Source organism: Sinocyclocheilus anshuiensis, unplaced genomic scaffold, assembly GCF_001515605.1.
Source record: "Sinocyclocheilus anshuiensis isolate Anshui unplaced genomic scaffold, SAMN03320099.WGS_v1.1 scaffold822, whole genome shotgun sequence".
Taxonomy (NCBI): Eukaryota; Metazoa; Chordata; class Actinopteri; order Cypriniformes; family Cyprinidae; genus Sinocyclocheilus; species Sinocyclocheilus anshuiensis.
The window spans coordinates 285,610-308,325 of record NW_015539892.1 but is presented as its reverse complement, the minus strand read 5'-3'; the positions used below and the strand labels follow the sequence as shown (position 1 = coordinate 308,325).

At 36.3% G+C, this 22,716-nt stretch overlaps 3 protein-coding genes across 3 annotated transcripts in view; 1 reads left to right on the top strand and 2 right to left on the bottom strand.

Annotated features, from left to right (window-relative positions):
- Positions 1-2,491: 2,491 nt before the first annotated feature.
- On the bottom strand, positions 2,492-9,536 carry LOC107685798 (mitochondrial glutamate carrier 1-like). Its single transcript, XM_016482517.1, has 10 exons — positions 9,441-9,536; positions 8,129-8,250; positions 7,672-7,797; positions 7,281-7,336; positions 4,945-5,035; positions 4,738-4,856; positions 4,358-4,550; positions 4,099-4,253; positions 3,931-4,006; positions 2,492-3,724 (listed from the first exon to the last, which is right to left on the bottom strand). The coding sequence occupies exons 2-10, from the start codon at positions 8,143-8,145 to the stop codon at positions 3,565-3,567; spliced, it is 993 nt and encodes a 330-aa protein (XP_016338003.1). The 5' UTR covers positions 8,146-8,250; positions 9,441-9,536; the 3' UTR covers positions 2,492-3,564.
- A 3,846-nt stretch (positions 9,537-13,382) lies between these two features.
- On the bottom strand, positions 13,383-14,191 carry LOC107685836 (thyrotropin subunit beta-like). Its single transcript, XM_016482571.1, has 2 exons — positions 14,033-14,191; positions 13,383-13,667 (listed from the first exon to the last, which is right to left on the bottom strand). The coding sequence occupies exons 1-2, from the start codon at positions 14,189-14,191 to the stop codon at positions 13,383-13,385; spliced, it is 444 nt and encodes a 147-aa protein (XP_016338057.1).
- A 4,223-nt stretch (positions 14,192-18,414) lies between these two features.
- The window catches only part of LOC107685825 (sodium-coupled monocarboxylate transporter 1-like), a 9,224-nt gene continuing 4,922 nt past the window's right edge, over positions 18,415-22,716 (top strand). The window contains exons 1-5 of the mRNA XM_016482561.1: positions 18,415-18,878; positions 19,728-19,793; positions 19,998-20,049; positions 20,899-20,966; positions 21,273-21,427. Coding sequence (XP_016338047.1) covers positions 18,525-18,878; positions 19,728-19,793; positions 19,998-20,049; positions 20,899-20,966; positions 21,273-21,427 — 695 coding nt within the window. The 5' untranslated portion in view covers positions 18,415-18,524. The remainder of the gene's footprint in view (positions 18,879-19,727; positions 19,794-19,997; positions 20,050-20,898; positions 20,967-21,272; positions 21,428-22,716) is intronic.

Below are 22,716 nucleotides of genomic sequence, written 5' to 3'. Positions count from 1 at the left end.
TATTACGCAGCGCCTGAAAATAGGCTAACTTCCGTCAACATAACCAACGTGACCACCTGCTTGCACAGGGAGCGTGCTGGGGACTATTTTCAGGCGCTGCGTAATATCATTGTGCCTGCTGCACCCATAGTACGGCAGCAAAGTTCCTTGATTATTACGCCGGAATGAGAGTATAGTTCCTAACCATATCGGCCTAGAAAATCGCAACTTTTCATTTTCCCTCGGTCTTAGTACACGATGTAACTACAGAAGAGTCAAGTTTTAAATAGGACAAAATATTGAAACTCTTTGGTCATTTTTGAGCGAGATGCTAACGGTCTAATCAGATTAAATGATCTATGCTAAGCTACAGCTAAAAGTGCTACCGCCAGACCCGGAGATCGGCTGAATGGACTCGAAAACGGTCAAACTCAACTGTTTAACTCTAGGGGAGTTGGAAAATGAGCCTATTTTCAAAAATAGTTGTGTTCCTTTAAGTGTTCAAATACTTTTTGGGAACGCTGTAGCCTATATTTATCATGTATAACATTTGAACATTTCCTCACTGTTTTGACAGATAATTGGCATGATCTTCAGCATGGTTCTATGCTGCGCCATTCGGAACAGCAGAGAAGTTATTTAGGTTCCTCGCGGTTCCCCTCTCACCCAGTTGGACTGTTTCAAAGCCCGCCGTCTTTGACCTCATCAGACCATCACATTCAGGCTCGGGAAACGGGTGGAGGAGCTCCCATGAGGCAGTGTGGGTCTTGTGGTACTGTTTTGTGAACAGCGTTCTATCTCTGATTGTTTCTGTCTTTTCTGTTACTTGCATTGTTTGATGATGACCTCCACTGCATGGACTGCTACTGTAACTGCATTAACCTTTACATTTATTTTGTCTTCAATGATTTATTACCGAATCATCACAAGGAGAATCTTCAGTGTACATCTCGCTTTTTTCAAACTTGGTCTCACTTAATAGATAGTTCTTGAGTTACCAGTTAAGAATGAATGAAACGGACATTTACTTGCTGGTGTAAATAAGCTCTCTGATGCATCACTGATCAACTACTTTTCATGTTATTTATTGTGTGAACTAGACCAGTGGCCTCATTTATAAAGCATGCGTACGCTCAGATTTGATCTTAGAATGTGCGTACGCTTAAATCCACGCCAACGCTCATATTTGTAAAAACTGTCTTTGACGTGGAAAAGTGCTTAGCGTCACGTCAGGGTCTGAGCAGACGTACGCACTTTCTCTTGTTCGAGTACTGCAGGTTTTTGGAAATGTAAGCTGTTCTTGCAGCTTGCTGTTCTAAATTAAAGAATTTGGATGATGACTGGTGATCTTTTACATGTTAATGACATTAATTAGGAGTCGTTTACAAGCAGAGAGCTGAAACCATTCATTTGCCCGCAAGTTCAAGATCATTAGCGATTCATTTTATGAATCACACGTATGCATATTTGAGAGATGATCGTAAGATCAATTTTAAGATGTTTCTGCGCAACATTTTATAAATGAGGCCCCAGGTTTTCTGTGCTAATAGATAATGGGTCATGTTTATTTTGCTGTTAATGTTTGGTTATTGTAATTTTGCCACATCATAAAGAAACTGAATGAAGCTGAGAAATGGATTGAGTCAACAAATTCAACACGAACTCAAAATCAAAACCTATTTACTTATATCGTTCCTAGTTTTGTGAAAGGTTCATTATTGCATGATTTTCTAAACGGAGCTTCATAAATTTATCAAAAGTCAACTTTTTTTTTTAACTTTTTGCCCTCACAGCTATTGAATGGGCTATTGGTTAATGTTAACCAGAAAACAAATACTCTCGCAGTCCACCTTTTGAAAATCTTGCCAATAGTAATTTTATGTTGGTTAATGGTAATGTAATAATGATTATAGCAATAATAGAGATGAAAAGCTGTTACTGCTGAGAGGAAACTCAACTTTCATCCTCCGTGTTCCAGACAATAAACACCTCAAAATTGTTTGATTCATGTTGACTTTTTCAAGTGTCACTGGTTTAATCTTTTTTTTTTTTTAACAGATTTTTTTTAGTAACTGGTTAATACATATTACTTTCCTTACTTGGCTGATTTTAAATCTGTGAAGGGCAAACAACAGTTTTTAGGGAGATCAACAAACGTAATTTTCAATACTGCTGTACAATTGCAAAAACCCAGCCCAACCAAAAACATGGCTAAAGTAAATCAACCAGTTCCATTTCTTTTTTTTTTCTTTCTGCAACAAACGTAATTTTCAATACTGCTGTACAATTGCAAAAACCCAGCCCAACCAAAAACATGGCTAAAGTAAATCAACCATTTCCATTTCTTTTTTTTTCTCTTTCTCTTCTGCAGGTCTGTTCAGTAATGTGACCCACTAGTTTTATTGATCTGTGTGCCTTTATAACTGACAAAGCCCCATTATAAACATGTTTGCAATTACATTAATATGCACATTTTTGTAGTGGCTCTTAACATCAAGTAGGTTTTTTTTTTACTCTTTCATAGCATTGTGTTGCATATAAATGGCTTTGAAATAAAATATGGTCACAGGTCATGAAAGCCTGAGCAACATTAAAACAGCTCACACAAGTATACTTTTTTTTTAATTCTTTGTTTGTAATGTTGAATTATACCATTACATTAAACCATGTTGCATTGAGGTGTCATTGTAGGAAGATGTTAATACTGTCATCAAACATCACAGCACTTATACAGCCTTTTGCTCAAGGCTAGGTTCCTCAAACTTTGTGAAGAGTTTGTCTTAATTTAAGGCAAACACATGACCTAAAAAATAATGACCTATGCTTTGTGATTAGAAATCCCTGGAAGCTACAGTTGTAACATGCTGGACCACATAACGGAAAAATAAAAATAAATGCACATCTTCAAAGTGACAAAATATTGCATAAATACAATATGCATCATGTTAGGCTGTTTTAGGTAGTCATTGCATACTGCATTTTAGACAGCACCTTGTGTACCGTCCCCAAAATCAGCTCAAAGACTGAACTGGAGCAAAATGTGCATCTGATGAAACGAAACGGAAGTCAATGACATTCCCTAAAACTATTAACAATTTAGAGTTACAAGGTCTGAAAGCTTCAAAAGCATTAAGTAACCCAATTGTTTAGACACTGAAAACAGTGGCAGGAACAGAAAAACAGAAATAAATGAACTTTGAGTAGGAAAAAGGAGACTATTAATACAAAAAGAATTGTAGATATATAGATGAAAAAAGTCAACATAAATCATTAGTGTCATTACAGTGACACCAGTCTCCCCTCATTGAGGGGAAACTTTCACATATGCTTCTAGAAAAGGTAAGCACGTCTTAAGCGCTCTCCTCCAGATGTTATCCTTACCAACAAGTGCAAAATGCTGGCCACAGCCCATCAAATAAGCCTGTAAACCATAGAGGAAGTGCGGTAAGGCTGGAAAAAACTTTTAACCAGAGTAGAAGTTGTCGTTCTCTCAACAACTCTACCATCTTGATTAATGTTTATCTTTTCTTGTAAATGTACAGTTGGTTGTGTAGCTGCCACAGTATGAGAGGTACTGGGGTCTGTTCAGTCAGAGATTAGCTTTAGTGAGGACTGGCTCATGATAAACTCTCCCACGCCGATGAAGTACATGACCTGCACGATACCAAACAGTGGTGCGATGACTAGAGCCCTGCAGCCTGCTCCCTTCAGGAAAGCAGACGGGCCTTCTCGCTTCATGACCTTGCTGTAGGAAAAAAAAGTGGTGCGATGACTAGAGCCCTGCAGCCTGCTCCCTTCAGGAAAGCAGACGGGCCTTCTCGCTTCATGACCTTGCTGTAGGAAAAAAAAAACAAGCAACGGTCACAGGCGGTAGATGATATACTCACATTCCAGAATTAGAAATCGGTTAAATCGTAACATTTAAAACAAGTTATTGGACTGATGCGTCACCTGAAACAGTCAATTATGCCGCTGTAGGTTTCCTCGTTGGCTCCTTTGCTCAGAGACTGCAGCCTGGTCTTAACCACTGCCAAATCAAATAAAAACAGTGAGCATGTGCATTTCCTTTTAAAAGTGCATCAATGAAATGGGGCTAAAGAGGACCAAAACAACTCTTACCATCACATGGGTTAACGGCAACAGCAGCTGTGGAGCCTGCAACACATCCAGAGATGAATGACCAATAAAATGGTGCAGCTGCATCAGGGGAGGGCTTACCCAACTTGTTCAAATTTGCAAAGAGAGGGAAGTAGATGATCGAGAAAGGTACATCTCTATATAAAAAAAAAAAAAAGAGAGAAAACAAGGCATTTATGGTCTCATTACTGTGAATGTTTGCATTTATTGTTGTTACAGTAAAGATTATACGACGCATTACCTTAATAGAGTTGCACCAAGGCCTTTGTAGAGCCCCTGAATGCCTTGAGAGTGCAGTAACTCTCTTGCGATCTGGGTGGCAGATACGGCTCTGGGTGAGGTGTTGGGCACCACGTTGTAGGAACGACTCAACACCGCGTTTGTGGTCACCAGTCTATTGGGTGGAATTATGCCTGGTTTTCTCTGCTGAGCGGCTGTGAAGAGGATCAGAAAGTTGTTGCTACAGCTAAATGACTGAGTGAGTAATACAACTAGACTGATCTCAAAATGTACTCCTATTACTGCGTGCCAAATGACACAACTGACCAATCAGAATCGAGACCACACAATAGGCTAGATTTCATTGCTTCATTAAGCACAAAGAAAAGAAAAAAACCCTACCTAGTCTCCCAGCATCCTGTAGTTGAATTTTCAGCATCTCCATTGGAGTAGTGATGATAACCTGGCACATGCCCGCAGCACATCCAGCCAACATCTCTCTAAATACAGTCAGCCCTCTCCTGTAACAAACAAGGCAATGGTTATATATGTATATAAAAAAAATTGCATTTGAACAAGCACTAAAAAGTGCAGAAGCAGAAAACATACCCATCTTTGGAGAGGTGGCAACGGAAGAAGTCATTGGCAGCCAGTTTGATGGCCTTCTCAGGAGTGACGAGTGTAAGATTAACCGCAGCACCTAAAAGACAAAAAAACAGGGTTAAAGAAAACTACACCACAACTGAACACAGATCAGCAAACACATTCCCCACCACCATCAAACCAAAGATAAATCTACAACATGACCTTATCAAATACCATTCAAACTGATTACAAGATAAAATGCTACTGAGAGACTGTAAGAATATAAGCATAGCTTATGAGAGAACTGTGAGCTGATGATGGAGGGGGATTCTACATAATGTGAACAAAACCAAAAGAATTAACTAGTATATAAACAAACAGAGGACAGAAAAATAGGATAGAATATTCACATAAATGTAGTGAGACAAAAATGAATGCAGGCACATTCCAGAAAGAGACCGACATTAGGGCTGTGCAGTATCACAGTATAAAATATGGAAACGTGTTAGCAGGTAGATTTTGCTGTGCTGTTTATGCAGTGTTCAATCTACAAACAATAGAGAGAAATGCAGCCTATTCTCCAAACTGTCGCAAACAGCTGCTTCCACTGAAGACCGCTTTGTGTAGTTTTGATGTGTTGCACATGTGCTAACTGTAGTTTAAATATTAATCAACTGATGTGAGGTCACAACTATTTCACAACAGCTTCAAATATTATTATTTATAATGCACTTTCTATATTATATTTATAATGTACTGCTGTACTGAGTGTTTTTAAACTCAAGTGATAAATGAAGTGAAGAATTGTTTTTACACTGATGCCAGACATCTGGATTTGTTGTGCATTCCTCAAGTTTGCATACTAAAGAAAATAATCCATATAAAACAAAAGAATTAAGACTAAGTAACTTTAATTTGTAAATTATTCATAACAAAAATGTATAACTATATAATTTTGTAAGAAAACATTTTGGGTTGAATTTAGGCAAAAAAAACCAAAAAACATTTACAGTAATATAAGTATTTGGTCATACTGCCCAGCCCTAATTGAAACCATGTTATTTTAAGATGCGCCTGTCTTTAAAGACAAAGCACAGCGGTTGTTCACATGATCAAATAAATTTTTTTTAAAAACCTTAAAAAAAGACGAAGTAGATAATGAGCGTAAGTGGTGACGATGATGATGATGATGAATATATTATCCAACAAAACATTCTAGATGTTAACAGAACATGGCAAGATGGGTTAGTACCGATTGAGACAAGAGCAAGGGCAGTGAAGAAAGAAAAAGAAAAAAACTACAAAGAAACAAGAAGCAAAAGTAAATATCAATTCAACAATTATGTATAAACAAAACAAAAAATTGTGCCTAATTGTAAGAGCAGAGTGAGTAAGAACCATGATAAATGATTTGCCTCCAGCGTGGCTGCGCCTTATCGGCTAGCCTTCACTATCCCAGCGGGGACCCATGTCTGTAACATGAAAAACACAGATGCAAACAACAGCATTCCTCACAGAAATGGAGACCCGGCACAATGCACCGACTCCAATCTCCTCCAAACTCCACAGATAGCACTCTTCAAGAATACTTATATTGGTCTACTGAATAACTGAAGCCAAACAACTGATCTACCAAATGTAATAATTACAACATGTTTGATTTGCTTCATTTAAATTGAACCCTCTGATGCATTAATTATTAAATCTCATTAAAAAAAAAAAAAAAGTATCTTCATACTTTAAAACACCATAACCATTTCCAATTTATTAATTGAGTATATCATTTTCATGAGTTTAAAATAAAATGTGTATTTTGAGAGATTGGTCCATTAACATAAGCTAATGGTAAAAATTAAAGAGGTAATTATGTGAGATATGTTGTCAGGAATAGGGAGTCACGTAGAATTATGGCTGAAGGTCAAATTAAAATCGCCTCATGGTGGTTTGCACGTAACATCACACCTTGAATAGTTAAAATGCTACTATAGTGCACGCCATTCATCAGAGGGTTAAAAATAAAGGGTTATGTACTACTCTAGGCTGTTATTGAGGCCATTTACCAGCCAAAGTATACTCAACAGACTTCCAAAAAAAGAAAAAGTTGAATTAAAAGTTAATTCTTTAGACGTTGGGAAAGTGCTTAAATATTGCTATTTCAGTGCTACAAGTAGCAAAAAATCTATTAGTTTGTGTTTAAATACCACCATCCAAGCTATTCTAGTTCATTCTCCAAAGTCATATGGACTGGATTCTTGAAGCCTATTCAGGTGTACCCATCATGCCATATAAGAGGATATTCTAATCTAAATAGGGCATAACTATACTTTAAGGCACTTATGAATAAATAGAGTGAATCTTACCTCTATACATGCCAAAGTATCCCTCAGATCGTACTGTTTTGATGAGGCAGTCAACCCTAAAAAACAGTTGTGTTAACATGGGTCAGCCTACTTTTGCTTCAACAAATTAACCTGTATTAGCAACAAAAGCTACGTGTGGTATGTTCAGTATGTGTTTAAATCATGCATGCGACACGGTCTGGCCTCAATCCTTATAAGGCTTTGCAGTGACCGTAGTGGCTGAACCATCATGTCAGGCGGAAACTACGCCTGGCCTGACACATTCCACTAGGATTAACTACCAATGCTAATCAAATCAAAGTGAGGAATGACAAGCAGGAGTATCTAATAATGGTGTGTGTGAATTAAAATAGAATGAGGAATTTAAGAATAAGAAGTGGAGAGCTCTTACATGCTCTTGTAGACTTGCTGGCCTTGTCTCTGGTTCTGGAGTCTAGTCTTGGCCAAATCGATGGGAAACACGCAAGTGATCCCAACGATGCCAGCAATGCCACCATTGATCAGTTTGGCAGGGAGGCTAAAGGAGAAATGTACAAAATGAATCAAAACATGGCTAAAAAAAAAATTATAATAATAATACACACATACATGAATTCAAGGGGGCTTTTGTAAATGTATTAATATATAAAAAACATAACTAATTCATTCTTAACTATTACTTAACATTTAACTACTTATATTGCTATTGTCTGGCTAGTAAATTTTTTTGTTTACTCGCCAGACTGATAAATATATACATACACGTATACATACATACACACACACATATACACACACACACATACATATATACACCCAAAAACAACCTAATTCCTAAAATGTAATTAATGATTTATAATATCCTGTACCTGATTTGTTGAGACATTGTGTGATTTGTTGAGACAAGTTTCAGGAATGAGATGAGGATTGAGTTTGATTAGAGCTTCTTGCAGTGATCAGTGAAGGAAGTTCAGACCTCGAGAGCAGAGACCTGGAGTAAAGACACAGTGATCAATGTTAACTGACTGATATAAGCCTTCTACACGTATTCTACAAACGGAAACAAATAACTTCCACCTCACTGTCATTAAGCTCTTCCTACGCATCGCGTGACGTTTTAATCCACCGGCCAAAACACTGAGCCATAAGGTCAGACGAGACTGACTCACTACCGTGTAAGTATTTATATATAAATACACGTGTAATATATGTGTAAGGCCAATAAATAAGTGTGCGAGCGCATGTAGGCTATGCCTGAACGCATGTGTTCAGTCAGGGGGTTTGGCTATGTGGCGTGTAATTGTCACTGATGGGAAGTCCGACTCATTTCCGCGAATCGGCTTTTTCGAACAGTTTGTTTCAAAGCGCGGGCAGTTCTTTTACGTCCTGACGCAATTACGCAATCACGTGGTCTCTGACATCCCGCCAATTGAATACTTTAAAACGTTTCGGTAAAGCCATACATATGCACATTATGCAGTTTATTAATAAGGGTGGTTGTTATTTACTCGCTAATTGCTCATTCAAACTGATTTTGTGAACCAGCGCAAGGAATTTAACAAGATAACTCAAGACCTGACACGTTTCAGTGACATTCCTCTTACACACGCCCATTGCATTAGGTTTGCAAACAAGCTCAATTTCTGCATGTTTTTTCTTTGGCAATTTTATAACCATTTTTTTGTTTTGTTTTGTTTTTTACAATATCGTTCCCTATTCTTAACATTTTGTGGCTGTTGCATTAAAGATAAAGATACAGATAGATACAGTATTAACAAGACAATTAAGTACATGATATAAAAAAAAAAATGTATAAAACAATTCTCGAAAGCAATCTTTTGAACGCGGTTAAGGAAATTCAGTCAGCATTTCTAGAAAAGCGGAAATGAATTACCCGGTTTCGCCTAACGGTCAAAGCTGCAGGTTAGTTAAAGTTACACGGCAAACTAAAACCGGTTTAAATAAACGAAAACACTTGAGAGAACAGTTACCTCCAACCCCGAAGATATTAAAATATTACGAGTCAAATTATTTTATTACCGGTAAGTTACACGTTTGGTCAGTGAAGAGCTTGCTGCTCAACATTTCTATTTCTGATATAACGTTATTTCTACTATTTAACTTCTATATCAGTACTAGAACATAAATCTGTTTTACGCTTTTTCAAAAATAAACACTTACCTCAGAAATGAGCCGAAATCGTTCAAATATTTGAATGAGGTTCCGTATTCTAGAACATTCCACGACGAGGGACTTTGAATGAGTGTTTGAATGGAAAATTCCTTTCAGCTTTAAAATAGGAGGCGGGGCGTTTGTGCCGGGTGTAAATTTACTTGTCCAATCATGCCTCAATATATTTGTATGCCCACATTCAATTTGCAGTCAGTTCTAAGGACCTCCTACTAGGAGTCAAAGCCGAGGGGTGAGAGTGGACACGGTGTCAAATTACAGCGGCCATATCGAAAGAAAGGGTATTTTAGTTCTGTGACGTTTCTAGAACAGTAGTTCAGTTTGTTCTAAACACAATATGTATGAATAATAAAAGATAAATACATATTTATGGTTATGATTTATATTACTTTTCATAAAATATATACATTAAGAACAGGATGGCACAAAGAAAAACATATTAACATAGAATATAAAATACTACATTTTAATTTTTCTTTTACATTTCTTCTCTAATTTTGATATTTTCTGATTCTCTATTAAAAAGAGCGATATTGACAATGTGTTTGCCCCATATAGTTTTCCCAGGTAGTTTTTTTTTTTCTTTTGAGAATAGCAGACAAAAATATAGTGGATGTGTTCTCCAACAATCACAGAAACGACTAAAATGATACTTTCTCAGACACCAATTCTTTGATTGGCCCGATTAGCATTAGAATGCTTGAGTCGAAATGGTAAACATTGGGAAAAGACCAACATGAAAACAAGCTTTTTCCATATTTTCCCCCTGAAACCCTGTAATTACAAACCGTGTTGTGAGACACAATGTGTTTACTTGTTTGGTGTAAGTAGCCTAACTGTGATTAAGAGATGTAGCACACTGACACCCTCTTCCTAGAGCATGATGAAGGTAAATCCCTGTAAGCTTCTTCTCAGTGAAACTCCAGAAAGATCAGTGATCGACGTGCTAGGCTAATCTTCGTTTCTCAGGTTGACAGTTCTAGTAATAAAGTTCTAATTTAAGTGAACAGTTGTCTGATATGCTTAAAATAACAGACAATGAATGTACGGGTGTTATATTAAAACTATCAGGCCTGCAGCTGGTGGTTATCACTCACAATAACAGCTTTATTTAGCTCATAACACGAGAACTATTGATCAGCTCTAATTTAGATGACTACATTGCAGAGCTGTATACTTGTGTCATGCTGTTATTTTATCTTCCAGACTTTTCTTAAACAGATTTTTTTTAGAAGAACCTGTATGAAGGTTATTTAGGTCATCTTAAAAGGCCAGCTTGGAATGTAACTTAAAGACTCAAATTTGAATGCAACTTTGCGGAACTTCAGCAACAACAGCCCCATTGAAATTCAGCCTTGGGCTTCTCAGCCTTTGGTTTATGTTCCAAGTCTAGCCAGTTTTAGCAAGACGAATGCAGCACAAAAATTCCACTGGACTCTGAGCACAGGGGTCCCTCCAACTCTGCAAAAGACTGCTGAGCAGCCAGATTCCACCAGCTTTATTGTTTGATGTATTATTATATCAGGGCATTGGATTATCACAACATAGACTCATGCACTATTGTCAAGAAAGCATCTGTGCCATTCTCATTTGATTGGCCAGATTGTGACCAAGCCGACAGGAATCCTTGAATAATATGAAGGGGATCACAGTGGAATGGCCGTCTCTACATATGAATGAACATGATTAAAGGAAAACTAACATGGATAAATAATGAAATAACAACCGAAAGATGGAGAACAGCCTCCATGCCATTATGTAATCCATGCACTACAAATTAAAATGTATTGATTTGTACATGTTTGGACAGGGAGCAAAAGGAACATACAGTATGTTTTGTCTTAATTATATAATGTTTAGTAGTTTTCCATAGTTAGGGAGGAGTAGGTCATGTTTGTACTGGTTGACAGGACACTGACTGAGAGGCAGGACCTAATATATTTCATTTGCTGTCCTGCCATGAACCCCAAGCATGTGACCATGGTGTCAGTTCTAGACACCACTCTTCTATAACTCTTCTTCTGCCTTCTTCTGCCACATAAAAAAGAAGAATATATTATTGCGTGACAGCCATAAAAGAAATACGTAGTAACGGCTGGTTACAATTTCCCATAAAACACAATATGGCCTATAAAGGCAGTAACAAAAGGACTAGAATGAATGCTAACTTGGGTTAACCACCCTTTGAGCTCGTAATATAAATAACCCACAGCTGTTTGCCTCTCTAAATATGCATTATCTTGGAATGAGTGCTCATTTACTACACACAAACACACCACAATGACGGCTACTTCTTGGACAATTAAATGTCAATGACACTGTATGGTGGTTCAATACAAAGCAGTTCTTTTAATGAACAACATTTACGCAAAACAATGCTTTACCAAGTGGCACAGTTTCAGAATCGGTATTTAAATGGCCTTTTCAGCCTCCCAGTCATGCAGCTCAGCTTATCAACATTGGTTTAATCAATAGCATGCGTTTTAAAGCGGGATCTGTTTGATGACTAATGGCAGACAGGGTGAATATTTTGGAAATCGGTTTAGCATTATTCAGTCATTTAGTTTTGTAGTTCTGGCCAACCCTGATCCCATGAGAAAATGTAACTATTTTACGAGGTGAAGATTTTGTATGAATTCGTACAATGCGATTCGCACAGAAACATGCAATTTTAGAAAAAAGTAAGCCAGAAGGACCACCCCGAACCGTTAGTGGGACGTAAACATATTGTATGAAAACGGACGAAAGAAACCAGACAAATTCATATGAATTAGTCACCAATTCGCCAAAATGTAAAATTGACTGCCATGAGAGTGTGATGGTTCTGGGTCAAAAATTACTTACTTCACCTTATGTTTTGCTTTAATCCACTGCATGACTAACCTTTGTCCTTACCACCAACTCGGAACCACAATAGAGTATGAATGAATTTTGCACAAATTTGTACAATGCAATTCACTGAAAATGTACACTTACTAGAAAAAAGTAAGTATGAAGGTCCATAAACCTAACCATCAATAGGACACAAGATCATACAAACATATACAAAAGAGAGTGTACAAATTCTTGAATTAGAGACCAATTTGCCAAAACATACAACAGATATGGATTGGTGGTTCTGGGACTGAAATTACTCACTACATCTCTTGTTTTGGTTAAATCTATTACATGACTAGCCCTTGTCCTACAAACAATTGGAAACCACAAAAGAGTACAAATGAATGTTGTATAAATGTCTAGAATGTGATTCGTACGGAAACATACATTTTTTAGAAAAAAGCATGAAGGTCCAACTCTAACCACACCTGTAAACCTAACCATTATGAATCATATAATCATATAAATATAAATATATAAATATACATATAAATCGTATGAAAATGTACGAAAGGAATCATACAAATTCATATGAATTAGCTACCAATTTGCCAAAACGTAAAACAAATACAAATCGCCATTAAAGTTTGTTGGTTCTGGGACTGAAATTTCTTCACCTCTCATTTTGCATCTATTGCACGACAAGCTTTTACAGTTTACTGGTAGCCACAAACGAGTATGAATAATTACACAGAAACAAACTGTTAAACCATAAACACAAACAATAATGATAACTCATTTTTATGGAAGGATTTTCACTCTGTATTTTTTATAGAAGCACTGCCAATCAAACACTAAAACGTAACTAAAGTTTACAGAATTTATATTATCCATAAAATCATAAGTATTTGAACCCCATTAAAAACACACCTTCTTTTTAACCACTTTTGGCCTCATTAAAGACATCATATGCAGGATATAAAATACAGCAACCATAATGTGTTAGGTAACTTTGTGACATAAGGTTTACTCAAAGATTACCTAAAAAATAACTGCCCACAGTCAACTGCTACAGCACAAACACTGTTTTTAATTTAAGTTTTAGCTAATTAAACTTTACTCATACTGTTCCCAATATGCCTGAATGTAGTTGTTCTCAGGGTACAAATGACGGACAGGTTTGGAGAATTTCATGCCAGCGTTGCTGGTTTTGTAGGCACATTCATCACTGTGGGTGTTACAGGTGCTGCAGTGGCAACTAAGGGCCACCGGATAGGTGACGTGAGGATCTGCATGTGAAGGGCAGCCGGGCAAGATGGCAATCCGGTACTCTACTTCTTGATACGTGCAGCCCCTCTGAACCAGGAAACGAGGACCAACCAACTCCTTCACATTACTGTCCTATAGGATGAATGTTGTGATGCAGATTTAGCCCCATTGTCACTAAATCAAACATCTAGGTTATGAACTAGAATATCCCAGATTGTTTCTTAACATAACAGATTGTGAAATAGATTGCATCCTCATATTTCCAAACCCATATGACCTTTGTTCTTCTGTGGAACCCAAAACAAAATGATAAACAATGGAAATACATTTTTTTTATCTCTGTTTGTGTTCCACAGAAAGAACTCCGTCATACAGGCTTGGCAAACAATAACAGAAGTCATTCAATCATTTGTGGAAATCAGCTTGTCGTGCTGCAAGCTGGGACATTTCTCCTTGGATCCAGTTCTCTATACATCTTCCTCACCGCGTCCACTTACCCTGGAGAAACAGAAGCCCATGCAGATGGTGGTGTTGACAGCCACACAGTAATTGCACTCCTGTCTCTCGATGTAAATGGTGTACTCAGTGGGGGCACACATAGGCATGGCTACCTTCATCAAAAATCCCAGCATGCCAACCACATACACAGGAGACATAGCTGGCGGTATATCAGGGTGTCTATTAAAGAGATGGAGAACCACAATATAATGAAAAATAAATACTAAAAATCACAAAACTAGACAGTAAACCAGGCAACACGAATTAAAAGTCATCCTGTGAGTGGTGCCCAATTCTGACCCCTGCCAGATTATTACCCCCCTAATATTGATAGGTTTAGGGTTAGGTGTGGGGTTAGGATTAGGCAATCAGATAGCAATTTCAACGAGAGGGGTAATAATTTTGCAGAGGGTCAAATATGGGCACAACCCTGGCACTTGTTGTGGGTGGTTGCTGGTGTATTGTTATGCGGTTGTGTATGCTGCCTTCCAGTACCTTCGAGGCTGGCGTTTATAATTGCGCCATGTCACACATTCAAGTTGGAAACATAACATGGAAGTAGTATAAACAAATGAAATACACTGTGAACAATAAACCACATAACTACATATGGATTCAAAAGGATGAAAATACATTTCTATCTATCTACTTATTTTTACATGGAATCACAACTAAATGTAAAGCAAAACGTAAGAGTTGACTTGCTTTTTTGACCACTGATCTATCTTTATATAAATTATACACATTATCTATATTGTCTAGATCTAATATACTGTAGATCAGTGTTTTCTCCACATGTCACACATTCAAGTTGGAAACATAACATGGAAGTAGTATAAACAAATGAAATACACTGTGAACAATAAACCACATAACTACATATGGATTCAAAAGGATGAAAATACATTTCTATCGATCTACTTATTTTTACATGCAATCACAACTAAATGTAAAGCAAAACGTAAGAGTTGACTTGCTTTTTTGCCCACTGATCTATCTTTATATAAATTATACACATTATCTATATTATAATATACTGTAGATCAGTGTTTTCTCCATGTTTTCAATTGACGCCTCCTCAAATGTCACAACTACACAACTTGTATCATGTAGAATTCAGAGCTTCTCACTCGAACAATTTAAAACAGCGATGTGGAAAAGGAAAAACACGTTGCGAGCCCACTAACCCGAATCAGCACAGCTTGGAATGAATGAAGAAAATCATTTCTAGACTAAAACTCAAAATACACACTGAATCTCATTTCATGTGTCTTTCTGGGCTTTGACTACCAGCTATGGAGTTTTGTCCTCTGTAGAGGACATTATGTTTTAGTGATTTCTCTGTCACAGTTTTAAGTCTGGATGTCCTGTACAGAGCACATTCAGGGCTGTTCAGAGATACCAAATGATTGGATGTTTCAGCATGACCACTCCCTCTCCTTGGATTTAAAAAATGGCTGACATTAATTTAGTGATCAAGTGTAACACCCTGATGGAAATATGATAATATTTTGTAATTATCATTTAAATCGGACTAATTTTCAAATTGTTTGTCATAAATCAACATCTCAGGAAAATGTTATGGGGTTTCAAATCAAAATATGACCTTCTGTTATGAAACAGGACGTCGATTTCATACATGTCCACTGTAGAGGACACCAGGACTTAAAACATGTTTATTACACATTTTGGGAGACACAACAAATTAATAGAGAAAAAATTATGTATCAATATTCCTATTAAATATTAGATATTATTATGAAAATCTTGCTAATATTTACTCCCATTATTGCACTTATTTGTTCATTCTATGTTGCCCCAAAAACACATGAATATGCAAATTAGATACAGTTTATAGATACATTTTATATAATGGAAAAACTTGTTCATGGCCATTTTACACACATTTTGCATAAAGAAAAATGGTTTTAAAAAATATCTTTCATAACATAGTTGAGAATCGTCTTTATATCAAATTTGGTATAAAAAATGAAAATTGATTTGTGATAAAAAAAAAAATCCCACTGTTTGCACTTATTTGTTCATTCTATGTTGCCCCAAAAACACATGAATATGCAAATTAGATACAGTTTATAGATACATTTTATATAATGGAAAAACTTGTTCATGGCCATTTTACACACATTTTGCATAAAGAAAAATGGTTTTAAAAAATATATTTCATAACATAGTTGAGAATCGTCTTTATATCAAATTTGGTATAAAAAATGAAAATTGATTTGTGATTAAAAAAAAAATCCCACTGTTTTTGCCTTTTCATGTCTATTCATGTATTTTTATTTCTTAAAAAACAGGACTTTTTAAAGTCCCGATGTCTTCTACAGAGGACATGGCATAACATATGAATAAATGTTTCTTATTTTTTCTTATGTTCTAAACAATGTAATGACATGACAAAATATTAAATTCACAAAACTGTTTTTTTCCTGGTAGTCAGGAGGTTCAACTTTTTGACTGTCAAACAGCACAGCAGTATTATAGTAAATCAAAGGACCACTTACCTGGAGGATCCAGTTCAGACTGCTTGTGTTGAGGCTGCTGTTCTTATACAAACACTGAACCTGATCTCCATCTGTCTCCATCATCATCTATTTTGCAGAATGCATAAAACTAACGCTTTCTAACCAAATCACCCGTATGCTGTATGGTCACCATTCAGGGCCCACTAAATATTCAGGGTGAATCTAAATTAGTAAGGTTTTTCTCCTCAGAGAGGCTGTTGCTGCTTTTCATATCCTCAGGTCTGTTATGCTTGAATATCAACTGAAGTCTCAGGTGTTTCTCCTAAAATGACTTATATATACACAAACAAAGAAAAACAAGTAGAATAGAAAGCTAGAGTTTTTTTTTTTTTTTTTTTTTTAAAAAAAAAAAAAAAAAAAAAAAAAAAAGAATTAAAATGAGCAAAATAATAAATACAATTTAAATAACAAATTGGCAGTTGTTATTTATTTATCGGTAAGTGGTTTTGATAGTATAGCTCTTGGTCTTGGAGGAACTTGATGATAAATATTTTAAGATATATTACTTTATAATAAAGTCTGTGACCTTTGATTGCAGACTTTGTATCTGAGGACAATTTGAGACATTGTTGAGATCTCAATTATTAGGGAAGGGTAGGAAAACAACTGAAAGAGATCTCATTTGCCATTTTCCTTTCCCACACAGCTTTTTGTGTCTGATCCAAAATCAATCTTGCCACTGTACGATAGCTTTGGTATAAGCATATATAATGTCACTTTTCTACAATAATTACAGGATTCATTTAATACTTTTTTAGTGTTCCTAAGATACTCAGTGTTAAAATATATCCTATGTCGGTCATGTAGCTGTATTATAACATGGCAACAAATGGGTTTCATTTAGTCATCTACAGTAGCTTGGCAGATCACACACCTGATCTTTAATAAAGCTACACTCTATCAGGTCAGCCAATTTACCAAGCTCTCATCATATAAATCTTTCAGGTTTTATCTGGGGTGCAAAGTTCACAGTATTGCAAATGGAAAAGTAAATGCATGCACAGTTTGCCTGCTGAGTGATATGCATCTTCGGCACTCAAACAGGAGAAAGAATGCCATTAAAAATGGTTTTGCAGCTTGGAGAACCTCTAACAGCATCACCATGACAAGATGTTTTGACAGTGTCACAGATTAACTTCCTCAACCGTCTCAGCACCATGCTGATTTACTGAAGTGAACTATAGGTTCATGTTCACTGTACACATGTGCCATTTAATAGTGTTTGATTTTACAGCTATCTTTTGTTTACTCATATCTCACGACATCCTATAGAACCATGGTTGCACATGCTGTTAATAATTGCTTCATCTTATCACCTGTAATGGTTCTGTCAAGCTGTAACTGAATGGAAAACAGCCCACTGTTTCTGATTTACCTGGAATCGTTGGACAATACTGATTCAACAGGACCTATGGGAAACATTTTAAACTAAAACCAAAAGTCTTCTTTCAAGTAAACTTCAAAACAGTACCAGGAACTGAAGAGTTTAACATGACCTGCTATGGGCACGTGATGAAATGGTACATTAGTCATATTCTGGAATTCTCCTGAAAAGAGCCTAGTTCTTCTTGCGGTTTACCTTGTTAGCTTATCAGTGGAGGGCAAATGAGTTAACTGACTAAGCGTGATTAAAGTCAGCACAAATTCATTAAGCAACATCGATCGAACTGTTCCTGCGAGATTAGGAATAAAAAAAACCCAAAACATTCACTTCCTTTTACAATATAACTTGATATGTCTTCTGGCCTTGAGGGATCATTAACCCAAGTTTTTTTGTGGTTGGTCCAAGATTACAGAAGACCTGACTTCTTATCAGTTATTGGCACTGACAGGAGCTACTTGGTTTCGTCTTCCTGTTGGCAAAAGCTTCGGAGGAATTTCCAGCTGAACATCACTTCTGACCGGCTTCATAGCTTTTGAAGGTCTCTCTGAGTGCAATTTCCAAACCATGACGGGCAGCGGAGGTCTAGTTGCGACATTCTCAGTATGGGACTATGTGGTGTTCGCCGGTTTGATCCTTTTTGCTGCGGGCATCGGCTTGTTCCAAGCCATCCGTGGACGCAAGGAGGCCAGCAGTGAAGAGTTTCTTCTGGGCGGCCGTCAGATGACCGCAGTGCCTGTGGCTTTGTCCCTCACGGCTAGTTTTATGTCAGGTATCACTGTTATTGGCACCCCAGCAGAGGCGTACATGTACGGCACGGCATTCTGGCTCTTCGTCTTCTCCTATGCCATCATGTCCACCATCAGTGCTGAAATCTTCGTGCCTCTGTTTTACCGGCTGAGCATCACCAGCACATACGAGGTAAGAGGGCAACACTGGGCACGAGGAGTTTGCATGAGGACAGAGACAGAAAACACCATTTGTGCCTGTGCTTGATAAAGAATCAATTGATGGAAAAATGAGGATCAGAGAGAGAGAGAGCGAGAGAGAGATAAGGTTTAAAGGAAGGTTATGTCAGGGTAGTTTATTTGTATGGATTTATCGCTTCTGACATTGTACCTTATTAGACATTTTCATAGTGAAGTGTTTTATTGTATAATCCAAAGTGCAAAAGCTATTGTTGGTTACTGTCCATGACCGCTGTACAAGATTTCCTTTTACTTCAACTTAAAAACTGAAGTAAAGTTACATTTTTAAATTGCCTTAAATTTGTAAGTATAATCAAATTGGCTGTACAAGTAATTTCAGGTTAAATTATAACTTAAAAAATTGAGTCAAATCTCGTAACTTAAAAACGTATAAAAAAAAAAACCTAAAAAAAAAAAAAAGTTGAAATTGGTTAAATTGTTTTGAGTTAAAGGAATGGAAAAATGTGTTTCCATGACTAATTGATAACATAATTATTTTGCAGTGTGGAAAAACAACAACCAAAAAAATTATGTAAAATAAATCTAAATTAAAACAAAAAATGTATAGATTTAGAGTTAAAATAAATACATGACGTATTTTGAAAACAGTGAAACTAAAAGGTTTAGATAATATGGCTTTTCAGCACAAGATTCTCATTATTAACCTTTAAAAACAACAGATGTTAACAGTATGCAATAGTTCATCATACAATCTGAGTTTTGTGTAATTATGTAAATTATATAAAGCAAATTTGTTGTTTCTTTGCCAATAATTAATTAAATTGGTCACTTGCTTTTGCAGTATTTGGAGATGCGTTTCAACAAGCTGCTACGAGTGATTGGAACCAGCATGTATATTGCTCAAACTGTAAGTTGGCTTTTAGCTTTTTGCATGACTTTATACATAACTAAACACAATTGCATCATCGTATATCACTTTTGGAAAAACAACGTCTATTTTGTCTATGCTTCTTCCATGTCATAATGTCGCTTAAGTGTTGAATATATTGAAGAATTTAAGGTAAAAGAGATTCTTGTCCAATCATCTAATGGGTATTGTTATCTCTCATAGGCTTTATACACAGGCATGGTTATCTATGCTCCTGCACTCGCACTTAATCAGAGTAAGTAAATAATCGTTTACACTTATTAATGTTTGGATGAAAGAAGTCTCTTATGCTCAGCAAGGCTGCAGTCATTTAATAAAAAAATAGATTAAAACTGCAATGTTGTGAAATATTATTGCAATTTTGATCCTTCAGAAATCATTCTAATATGCTGATATTTTACACAAGAAACATTTTTTATTATTATCAATGTTGAAAACAGTTGTACTGCTTAATATTTTTATGGAAACTGTTTTTTTTTCAGGATTCTTTGATCAAGAGAAAGTTCAAAAGAACAGCATTTATTTGAAATAGAAACCTTTTGTAACATTACAAACGTCTTTCCTGTCACTTCTGATCAAATTAATACATCCTTGTCGAATAAAAGTATTATTATTAGTTAAATCTTACCCCGAACTTTTTGTAGTGTTTCAACACTGACAAAAATATGAAGCAGCACAACTGTTGACAACATTGATAATAATAAATGTTTCTTGAGCACCAAATCAGCATATTAGCATCATTTCTGAAGGATCATGTGACACTGAAGACTGGAGTAATGGTGCTTTGCATTACAGGAATAAATTACATTTTAAAATTGAAAACTGTTCTAATTCTAATAATTCTTCACAATATTAGGGTATTTATCATCAAATTAATGCAGCCTTGGTGAGCAAAAGAGACTTCTTTCAACAACATAAAAAAATGGTATTATTAAAATTTTTTGATGGCATTGTATATCAAATCAAATAAAGCTTACATGTAAATGCATAAGGGTATTTCTTCAATTAGAGGCACTTTTCTGCCCCAAAGGATGATAGGAAATGAAGACACATAAATATCTATAAGTAAGCTCTCGTGTTGCAGTCACCGGTCTGGATCTGTGGGGAGTGCTAGTGGCAACAGGGGCCGTCTGCATCATCTACTGTACCCTGGTCAGTAACATAATTCAGTTTAATTGCAATTTCACACACTGTTTATGGTTGAAAAAAGAAAAGTGTCCCATACACCCCTGCCTATTTTCGACTTTTGCATAAACTTCCATGAAAAATAAAATCAATAAAATCAGGCTGTGAGAAAAGCTCCACTTTTCATGGAGACTTGAAATCACCAACATTACTGTCTTTTATATATATTATTCTCGGCCTTCAGGTGCTCATCTAAACTATGGTTTGCACAGAAGGTCATCCTGCAATGTGTTTATCCATTTGTGTTTTATGTGAATATGCTTTTGTTTACAGGGAGGGCTGAAGGCAGTGATATGGACCGATGTGTTCCAGATGATCATCATGTTGAGTGGGTTTGTGGCGGTAATCGCTCGTGGAGCTGTGCTGCAGGGGGGATTAGGAAAGATCTGGAATGACAGCTACCATGGGGGACGTTTGGAAACGTTCAGGTAAAGAATTCTGGTCTAGAAAACTAGATCACATACAGTACTTTTCAAAAATTTGGGGTCAGTCAGATTTTCTTTTTTATGAAATGTGTACTTTTATCTAGCAAGGATGCATTAAATTGATCAAAAGTGACAGTAAAGACATTTAATTCAGATTTCTATTTCAAATAAAAGCTGTTCTTTTGTGCTTTCTGTTCATCAAATAATCCTTAAAAATTAAATGCATCACAGTTTTTACAAAAATATTAAACTGTTTTCAAAATTGATAACAATAAGAAATGTTTCTTGAGCAGCAAATCAGCATATTAGAGTGATTTCTGAAGGATCATGTGACACTGAAGACTGGAGTAATGATGCTGAAAATTCAGCTTTGTATCACAGGAATAAATTACATTTTAAAATATATTACAATAAAAATTTGTTGTTCTAAACTGATAATATTTTTACTGTATTTTTGATCAAATAAACACAGCCTTGTTGAGCATAAGAGACTTCTTTCAAAAATATTTAAAAATTCTTACTGACCACAAACGTTTGAATGGTAATGTATTGTTAAATACAGACAGACATATGTAACCCTGGACCACAAAACCAGTCTTAAGTAGCACAGGTATATTTGTAGCAATAGCCAAAAAAACACTGTATGGGTCAAAATTATCAATTTTTCTTTTATGCCAAAAATCATTAGGATATTAAGCAAGGATCATTTTCCATGAAGATATTTTGTAAATTTCCTACCGTAAATATATCAAAGCAATTTTTGATTAGTAATATGCATTGCAAAGAACTTCATTTGGACAAATTTAAAGGCGATTTACCCTCAGATTCCAGATTTTCAAATAGTTTTATCTCGGCCAAATATTGTCCTATCCTAACAAACCATACATCAATGGAAAGCTTATTTCTGTCAGGACCACTATCGTCAAAGATGATTGACAATTAGCATACAGTTTGGATTGGCGGTATGGTTCTGTTCTGGGCAAGGACTCCCTGTGCATCCATGCAGCCTAGCATGGATGAAAGCAGGGAGAGCAGCGATAAGCCCCCAGGGTAAACAGAACAGAACCAACATAAATGTATTGCAGATATCGTTAAAGTTCAATAATTTATGTACACATTTTAGAATTAGTCTGATTCAAAGGATAATCAGAAGGCTGAATCCTGACTGACAGAGGAGGAGCTGGGGATGGAGGTGGGTAATTAGCTATTGAGCAATGCAAAACTGCTGATAATACTGAGGGACCTTATATATGAATGCTTAGATAGGTGTCGTAGTCCCATAGGTAGATGGG

What these genes read in the sequence shown, in the direction of transcription:
- LOC107685836 (XM_016482571.1), bottom strand. Translation starts at nt 14,191, where the DNA reads ATGTCTCCTGTGTATGTGGTTGGCATGCTGGGATTTTTGATGAAGGTA. An exon ending in TGGGCTTCTGTTTCTCCAGG is followed by an intron (nt 13,668 to 14,032) that starts GTAAGTGGACGC and finishes TTCATCCTATAG; the next exon opens with GACAGTAATGTGAAGGAGTT.
- LOC107685798 (XM_016482517.1), bottom strand. An exon ending in ATACTTTGGCATGTATAGAG is followed by an intron (nt 5,036 to 7,280) that starts GTAAGATTCACT and finishes TTTGTCTTTTAG; the next exon opens with GTGCTGCGGTTAATCTTACA. An exon ending in TGCCACCTCTCCAAAGATGG is followed by an intron (nt 4,857 to 4,944) that starts GTATGTTTTCTG and finishes TGTTTGTTACAG; the next exon opens with GAGAGGGCTGACTGTATTTA.